Below are 9966 nucleotides of genomic sequence, written 5' to 3'. Positions count from 1 at the left end.
TATATATATACATACATACACAAACATACATACCTACCACCTACCTACCTTCCTACATATATACATACATACATACATACATATTTATTCACACATATATATACCTTCTTCCTACCTATCTACTTACATTCATACATACATATGCAAATACACACCTGTGTGTGTATATATGCATGCATACATACATACATACATATGGCGTAGTGGTTAAGAGCGCGGGCTACTAACCCCAAGATTCCGAGTTCGATTCCAGGCAGTGACCTGAATGATAATAATAATAATAATAACATTAACAACAACAACTTAAAAAAAAAAACCCTTAGGAATGAGAACCCAGGTTCGAAATTTCCCCATGACACCTGATGAAGGCTGGAGGGTATATCGGCCGAAACGTTGTGTTAGCAACAAACAAGATGAGGACAAATATCCGTCAATTGTAAATAATGTAAATACTGTACATAATTCCTCATCTCTTAAATATAGAACTGGATACATACTTGTTTGATAGAACTAACAGTACATGAGTATATATATATTTTCTTTTATATTTCTAAATCGGTGATTAGTGTCATGTATATTGTTACTGTATTTCTATGCCTAAATTTAAAGACCCCCTTAACATTATTTCATTACATCAAATATCTTGAGTATGTCCCATGATTGCCTTCCCATTGTTTAGGTTGTTTTCATTTCATAAATAAGATTATTGAAAGCCTAACACACAAACTAGATTTTGAAAGATTTCGATCAGGTTTCTAAGTGCCTTCCATAGTGAAGGTTCTTTAAAGTGTAACCCCAAAACGAGATAAGCTATGTTATGGGTTTCGATTTTGCCTTCCATTGTCTTCCGTATCTAAGGTCATTTCAATCATAAAACTCAAACTTGATTCATTACATGAAAAGTTTCCATAATTAGGCTTGCTTAAAGCATAACCCTCACGATTTTTAGTATTTCTCTGACTGATTTCCATAGTTATGGTTGTGTAACGCTTAACTCAAATTAGATTCATTATGTTAAGTACGTTATGTCTTCAGTTGCTTTCCATAGTTAATGTTGTCTAAAGCATAACACTCAAAATATCATGTAAAACAAAATATGATAATAGGTTCTTAGCAGAACGCCAGACTAATTTCCTTACAGTAATTAATCTCATCTCTATCAATTTTCCGTGTTCAAATCTTACCAGAATCGTTAAAATGCCATGAATCACAACATTCACTTTACTATTTGGTTTTCATGCAGAGTATGTGTCTGTATATTTTCTCCCTTTGTCATTCTATCAATCTTTGAAACATTTCGAGTTCATAAAAAATAATTACTGGTAATTTACTATGGTGGCATCTTGAGGGAAAGTGCTCTGGGCCGACCAGTGCCTTGAGAATAGATTTAATGGACGGAAACTGCGTGAAGGCCCGTCATATATATACATACATACATACATACATACATACATACATACAAAATGAATAATTTAAACAAAAACGTAAAATTCGTTAAGTGTGCAGAGCACCGGCACCTGTTGTCATCCATCTCTTACTGTTAATTAATACTATGTGTGTGTGTGTGTGTGTGTGTGTGTGAAGGCGCATGGCTTGGTGGTTGGAGTATTCGGCTCATGATCATAAAGTCGTGAGTTCAATTCCCAACGGCGCGTTGTGTCCTTTAGCAAGACACTTTCTTTCTCGTTGCTCCAGTCCACACAGCTGGCAAAAATAAGTAGAACTTGTATTTCAAAGGGCCAGCCTTGTCACACTCTGTGTCACGCTGAATCTCCCTCAGAACTACGTTAAGGGTACACGTGTCTGTGGAGTGCTCAGCCAGTTGCACGTCATTAGTGAAACGTGTGGTCGAGCATTGTCATGAAGAATGATTGGCCCTCTTCTGTTAACCAGTCTGGGACGGAGGGGTAACCGATTTTAGTTCATTTTGGCAATTTCGTGGCAATATGTTTCTGCATTAATGGTTTTTCCAGGTTTTAAGAAGTTATAGTGGATGAATCCAGCAGTGCGCCACCAAACAGTCACCATAGCCTTCTTTTTGAAGAGCTCAGGTTTAGGGAAGATTTTCGGTGCTTCATTTTGGTCCAACTATTGCGAAGAACGTGTTTTTATTATTGTACAGAATCCACTTTTCATCGCAAGTTACAATACAGCCGAGAAATGGATTGGTCTGGTTACGGAGAAGAAGCGACGAGCAAATTTCATATCTCTGCATTTTCTGATTTTCATTCAAATCGTGTAGTATCTATTTGTCGAGCTCTTTTGATTTTCCGATTGCATGCAAATGGTTGCAAGCAGTTTTCTGGCTAACTTGAAGTTCTTTTGCCAGTTCTTGAGTTGTTTTATGTGGATCTTTCTCAATGACAGTCTCTAATTGACCGTAATCGATGACAGATGGGCGTTCACTTTGCTCACGATCTTCAAGACTCAGGTTTTCACTGAAATCGTTTAAAGCATTTTCGAGCTGACCACTCACTGGTCATTTCCTCACCAAACGTTTCGTTGATATCGCGAGCAGTTTCCGCTGCTTTACGTCCTGTTTACGTCCTTGTCATCAAGCGGTTCGGCAGTAGAGACCGATAGAATAAATAATAGATTTTAAAAAAGTACTGGGATCAATCTGTTCGACTAAAACCGTTCAAGATGGTGCTTCAGCATGGCCACAATTCAATGCCTGAGAAAAAAAAATAATATATAAAAGAATTGTATCAATCCCGCCAAAAAGAAATTATCTCCCTAGTAACTCCCAGCTATTCAGTTTCGTTTCCCGATTCAAACTGTCTTTCTTTTTTTTTTTTTTTCGTGTGTTTGAGAAAAGCCTTAAGCGTTGAAAATGGTGAACGTCCCCAAAACCCGGCGGACCTTCTGCAAAGGTAAAAAATGCAGGAAACATACTCTTCACAAGGTTTCACATTACAAGGCTGGTAAAGCCTCATTATGTGCTCAAGGTAAGAGACGTTACGATAGAAAAGAAAGCGGTTATGGTGGTCAGACCAAACCTAACAAAAATGGCTAAAACCACCAGGAAAGTTGTCCTTCGAATGGAGTGTACAGAGTGCAAATATCGGAAACAACTTTTATTTAAATATAGCGGGGAAAGGATGCTAACTACTTTTCATGCTTTATTTTAAGTTTAAAAAAAAAAATCTACTCCCAAAAGCGAAGCTTAAAAAATATCAGATTTGAGACCAGGTCACAGAAAACTGGGTGGAATTACTGGGAACCTGGCTTCTATTCTACAGCACCCGTTTCAACTCACTGATAGCAGCCGATAAAATCAATGAGATATACGTTGGATGATTAGTTAGAAAAAGTAGTCAACGTTAATATTGCGCGGTTAGTTGCAGGGAATTGCACCATGCTCTAGAATTGGGCTTCTAACAGGTCGAGTTAGCCTGTTACAAGCCTTGGTTTCAATTTCCAGTTAAAGACAATTCTAGGCTTTAATTATGCAGTCTAATTAATACATTTTACTTTGTTAATTCTGGTTAATATGTATGAGAAAAAAGAAAAACAAAACTGATGTATTAACTAGAAAGGTTTAAGATATTTGCCCGCTATAATTCTATTATTCTGTTATTCAAGAAGCAACTATAGAATTACAGAGTACGACTCCCAACCCCTTTGTTTTCTAATAGTTGAATCATACATTATAATTCCGCTATTCTGCTCGTATATTATTACTAACCATTGAGAAAAAAAAAAGAAAGAAAGATAGAAAGAAAGACAGAAAAAAGGATAGAAAGAAAAAAAAAGGAAGATGGAATAAAGAAAGAAAAAAAAGGAAGATGGAATAAAGAAAGAAAAAAAGGAAGATGGAATAAAGAAAGAAAGAAGGGAAGAAAGAAAATCTAGATACAATTCTGTTATTCTGTTCGTTAATACATTCCACGCTCATGCTCTGAATCATCATCAGCAGCAGCAACGATTTGTTGCTACATGTTCTAAGAGGAGAAGAAAAAATAAACAGAAAAACTGCCGCTAATTCAAACTTCAATCTATATTTTCGTTATTCCTTCACCATACCTTCTTCTTGTATTCATTCCCTCTTACTATCTTACAAACCAGATTCTTCTTCTTCTTCTTCTTCGATCCCCGCTGTTCAACTTTTTTTTCTTCTTCTGGTTTCCCCTTTTGTCGACATCGTATTGCGGAAATATTACCATGGAAGAAGACACAGAAGGTAAACAAAACTTTTTTTTATTTTCATTTGCTGTTAAATATCTCTTCCTCTCTCTCTTCTCATTCTCTTTCTCTATTTTAACTTTCCACCGATGCTGTTTACTTTTTTTTATTTTAACGAGCCAACGAGGGCGCCTATACGCGGGCGTTCGACCTGCTAGAAATAGCAGCCAGAATTTCCCTCAAAATCACACCTCATCCTCTTTAAAAACTAATAAGCAAACAAATCAACAAGACGAACATAGGACCAATGCCATTTTAAAGCATGGACACTGGTCAGTTGTCTAGAAGTTTCACGGGTCTAGGGCCCAATCGTAATCTGTACGCTGTGACTTGCTGCCAATAAACATATACAATAGGACCCAGTGTGTTGATTTGTCCTGCAGGCCTGTAATGATGGTAAGACGACTGTGTATGGGATACATAACGGATAATAAATGCAGCCTTTGATATACTGTTTGAATGAAAATCGGGATGGTGATGGTTATAAATGGAACGGTTTTGATCAGAAGTCCAGCTGCGCGATTGTTGCTGACTTGGGGTTAAATAACAACTTTTGACTTGACATTCCTTCCCAGTCTTTTCCAATTCGCTTTGTAGGACCCCCTTTACATTACTGGAAGCTAAGTTAAAAACACCACCAACATCAGTAGACAGACTCTAAGACAATAGATTGGTTTCAAATTCCCGCAGCTATTCCTTTCACTCACACGCGCACACACACACACACGCATGCATGTATAGATCGAGACCACATCGACTTGCTAGAAATAACAGCCTAATTGCCCTCAAATCACAGTCTCCGGTCTAATGACTTATAAAATGAACAGGATAGAGACACTGTGTTCTAACAAGAAGACGGGATGATCACGGTTAGAAAGCTTTCGATCATAGGTTTGGCAAAGTTTCGTTATTTGCCTAGGTTTTCTTGTTCGATCAGGAGGAGGGGGTCCTACAATTGTATCTCCCCGCGCATGTGTGGATATATATATATATATATATATATACACACACATATATACATAAACATACACACACAGTTATATACATACATGCATAGACATGTGTGTGTGTATGTGTAATTAATAACAGTATCATCCACTGATTGACCAAATTGTTATTGTTTAACCCTAGGTCATACCTTATCAAAGAGACCTCTGATCAGACATTCCTTGCTGTAACCGGTCATTTTTTTTCTTTCCTTTTCTTCTCACCATACAGTATACCTAGGACTATATTAAGCCAAGTTGTAAACATTAACCCAATATTATCTAACGTGTCCAATGACTGCAGGATGTAATATAACGGAAATTTTATCGTTGCTGTTATTTAACCACGAGACTTTCAGTCATAACCATCCCGTATTTTTAGGGGTCGTGTTGGGCCACAAGATATTACGTTCTGATGATGCCCGGGATATTTGCTATTTCTAGCTAGGCGATCTTCCGCATAGATCATTCCTTCCCACTCGTCACAATACCACCACCACTTCATTGACTTGTCTTTGTGCTCTTGGTCGGTGGAAGTATTTGTATTAATGGGGGAATAATAATAAACAGCTATTGAATTTAATTCCGATTCAACTGTGTTTATTGCGGCTTTGAAGGCTTAAACACACTTCTATCTTAGCTCCGTTGAGACGGTAAAACCTGAACGTTGTACCCCTGGTAACTGAGTAACCATAGACACATGACGTATATACGGGTGACAGGACATTCCTAAGTTACATATACATAAACACACACACACACTCACATACGCACGTTCCGTGCGCGCACTCGTGTGCTTTTTGCTGCTAAACGGTCTCAGACTAGTCTTTACTGGAAATACCACCATCATGTCATCACCACAACCGCCGCCACCCTCTAACCTTTTTCCATCGCTACTTCACAAACATTCATCTTAACCCTATTTGTGCCAATTCAAATACTCACGCGCGCACTCACGTAGCTATTTGTGTGTATTAATATCTCGAGTAGATACTGTGTGAAATACGCAGGGTAGACAGTAGGTAGTAAAAAAATGTAGATTGTCAACAAAAGTGTCGTCTCTGCTAAGATATATATAAAAAAATAATTTGACAATAAAATGTTTACGTTCATAGGCGCAGGAGTGGCTGTGTGGTAAGTAGCTTGCTTACCAACCACATGGTTCCGGGTTCAGTCCCACTGCATGGCACCTTGGGCAGGTGTCATCTACTATAGCCTTGGGCCGACCAAAGCCTTGTGAGTGGATTTGGTAGACTGTGACACCTTGGGTAGATGTCTTCTACATTAGTACCAGACCAGCCGAAGCTTTGTGGATGGATTTGGTAGACGGAAACTAAAAGAAATCGGTGAGCTGGCAGAAACGTTAGCACGCCAGGCGAAATGCTTAGCGGTATTTTGTCTGCCGCTACGTTCTGAGTTCGAATTCCGCCGAGGTTGACTTTGCTTTTCATCCTTTTGGGGTCGATAAATTAAATACCAGTTATGCACTGGGGTTGATATAATCGACTTAATCCATTTGTCTGTCCTTGTTTTTCCCCTCTATGTTTAGCCCTGTTGTATATTTATATATGAAGATGTGTATGCATATGTGAGTGTTTGTGTGTATGCGTGTATGTTTGTGTGTATGCATGTGTGTATGATTATGTGCTTGTCTTAACATCACGTGATGGTTTTAAATGTACATTGGTATTTTACAAGCAATGTTGTTTATTTTCCTGTCTTGAGTGGGAATATGTCTGGCCTTTGGAAATATTACGTTACTGAATGTTGCTGACAAGGAGGGTATCTGGCCATAGAAAATCTGCCTCAACACATTCCATCTGACCCGTGCAAGCTTGGAAAAGTGGATGTTAAATGATGATGATGGTGGTGGTGGTGCTGGTGATGGTGAATGTATCTAGACCTACAGTATCGAGTGTATTCTTCCTCTTTATTTAGGATGATAGGGTGTGAAAAGAGTTATAGATTTACTGCTATTTCTAGCGGAGAGTGACCATGTAAAAAGTCTTCTCTCATGAGTTTTGGAGGAAAAGTGCTGGTGTTGGTGATGAAAGCTATAACTACAATTAGAGGTGTATTGAAGAAGGGCTGATGGGTGCGGGAAATAGCTTAGGTGGCAGGGCCATCTTAATAGCTTTAAAGGACTTCAGGTAAACCAGTGCATTGGGTCCTATAGTAATTTATTTATTGACAGCAAGTGACAACATAAATAGATCAGTATTGAGTTCCTAGAGCCAGGCAAGTCAATGCACCGGTCTCTATAGTGTTTATTTAGCTTCAGGCTGACCAAAACCTTGTGAGTGGATTTGGTAGACAGACATTTGAAAGAAGCCCATTGTGTCTGCATGTGTGTGTGTGTGTGTATGTATGCATGTATGTATGTACTAGCTGTTGGACCCGGTGTTGCTCGTGTTTTCCGTGTTGAAGTTAAGCCCACCTCTGACCTTGTATTGAAATCTTAGTTCCCCATGCCAGCTATTACCCATTAAGATGTTATATCTGGTTCGGCAGGGATTTTATCCGGTTAATGCTTTTGACATACTCCTCCATACTGGACCATCTGAAATTGTAGTCAAACTTTTGGATGTACCTCGACCCGTTGAAAGTAATGTTTGTTTATTTCTCTCCCCTTAATGGCCACCCTCTGTACAAAATTGATCAGCGTGTCCAATCTCAGCAAAATCTGAAGAAAAGTGTTAAGGCTATGTCATAAAATAGAATCCATGTGACCATTTACATGAAAATATCCCATTGACTTGTAAATCCCAATACATTATATGAATAATCAATGTTTCATGTGACAAAGTGCTTAATTTTACTCATGGGTCAATTTTCTTCAAAATCTAAATCCTCTGCTCACATGCAATCATCGATTTTTTTTTTTGTCAATTCTTCATATCTGGCATCAGCCAATGGACATGAACTGTAATCACGTGTAAAATTTCTACAAAATTTATAAGAATGTCTCTAAGGAAATCCTTATTTACATTTGTGCCCTTTCCAAGCCCTTTTCAATTAAATAAATACCTTTACCATCTCCCCCACCCACAAAATTTACCTACATCTCAAATTTCATTAAAATCAGATAAAAATATAAAATTTATGGCCAAAAATAAAATCGCGATGGGCACTTGCATGCAGAAAGCCTATTGATTTTATAAAACCATTGCTCAGGTGTAATTATCGATTTTTTTTGTCAATGCCATATACTGACATCAACTCACAGCCATGAGTCTTGCTCACTCATCGATTTTCATCAATATCAAACAAAAAATGCAAAAGCTGCAGGAAAAATAACATCATTATGGGAAATTCCATTCAAACGCCTGATTGAGCTCACAAAAATCAATGCCAACTGAGCATTATCGAGTTTTCAAAAAATTCTGGCCTTATTTGAACTTCAGGGCATGTGATCTACCTATACTCTCTTTTACTCTTTTACTTGTTTCAGTCATTTGACTGCGGCCATGCTGGAGCACCGCCTTTAGTCGAGCAAATCGACCTCAGGACTTATTCTTTGTAAGCTTATTCTATCGGTTTCTTTTGCTGAACCGCTAAGTTATGGGGACGTAAACACACCAGCATCGGTTGTCAAGTGATGTTGGGGTGGGAGACAAACACACACATACAAACATATACACACACAAACATATATGTATATATACATATATACAACGGGCTTCTTTCAGTTTCTGCCTACCAAATCCACTCACAAGGCTTTGGTTGGCCCGAGGCTATAGCATAAGACACTTGCCCAAGGTGCCACGCAGTGGGACTGAACCCAGAACCATGTGGTTGGAAACAAACTTCTTACCACACAGACAATCCTGCACCTATGTGCCAAAAATCATTAAAATCGGTTGGACGGTGTGGGAGGAGATAGAGTAACCCCAAACACACAGACAGACAGACACCATTACACTTGTATGTATATAGATATGTATACATATGTGTGTGTGTGTGTGTGTGTTTGTTCCCTACCACAGCTTGACAACTGGCGTTGGTTTGTTTACATCCTTGTCACTTAGTAGTTTGGCAAGTAGAGACTGATAGCGTAAGCAGCAGGTTTTAGAAAAAAAATTGAAATACTGGGGTTGATTCATTCAACTAAAATGTTCTCCAAGGCAGTGCTCCAGCATGGCCGCAGTCTAATAGCTGAAACAAGTAAAAGAAAAAGATAGAAGACAAATGTTAATTGGATTTGATGATGATGATGATAACGATGGTGGTAGACCGTGCCTTGATGAAATTAAGTACCTCGGGGGGAAAGAAAAAACATACATCCTGGTCTAAGAATTGAACCCATGATTAAATTATCATAAGTTCTACACCCCTAACCATTTAGCCAAGGCTCTTTATGTCCTTATGTACAATTTACGTATGATTAAAAACCTAAAGAAACTTATTCATATGGCAATTGATTTAAAAGGTGAGTGAATGAAAAACTTTGATTGTTAAACAGACTGGACATCATTGCATTGGTGATCGACTTGGTTGCCAGGTTGACCGATTGTGACAGTAAACAGTGATGCAATGAAATACTGTGGTTTCTATGTCCACCTTCAGCACTACGTATCCTAGACGTCAGGTGTGCAAGGACAGGTCGGTGTTTGACTGCCAGCACACAGAGGCTTGTGTATGCACCTGTGTTTATGTGTGCGTATATGCATATGTGTGTGTGTGTGTGTTCATGGGTTTGATGACATATATATATATACATATATATGATATATATGTATGTATATATGTGTATATATATATATATATATATATATATATATATATATATATATAT

At 38.2% G+C, this 9966-nt stretch overlaps 1 protein-coding gene across 6 annotated transcripts in view; it reads left to right on the top strand.

Moving 5' to 3' along the window:
- LOC106878758 (zinc finger C2HC domain-containing protein 1B) overlaps positions 1-9966 on the top strand; it is a 55193-nt gene that overhangs the window by 12101 nt on the left and 33126 nt on the right. The window contains exon 1 of one of the 6 annotated variants that reach the window (XM_052976098.1): positions 3156-4183. The exons of the other annotated variants lie outside the window; for them this stretch is intronic. Within the exon in view, the coding sequence (XP_052832058.1) occupies positions 4165-4183 (19 nt within the window). The 5' untranslated portion in view covers positions 3156-4164. Of the gene's footprint in view, positions 1-3155; positions 4184-9966 lie in introns of those variants that run through there. 6 annotated transcript variants of the gene reach the window in all.

Source organism: Octopus bimaculoides, chromosome 23 (genome assembly GCF_001194135.2).
Source record: "Octopus bimaculoides isolate UCB-OBI-ISO-001 chromosome 23, ASM119413v2, whole genome shotgun sequence".
Taxonomy (NCBI): domain Eukaryota; kingdom Metazoa; phylum Mollusca; class Cephalopoda; order Octopoda; family Octopodidae; genus Octopus; species Octopus bimaculoides.
This window is presented reverse-complemented; position numbering and strand designations above follow the sequence as displayed.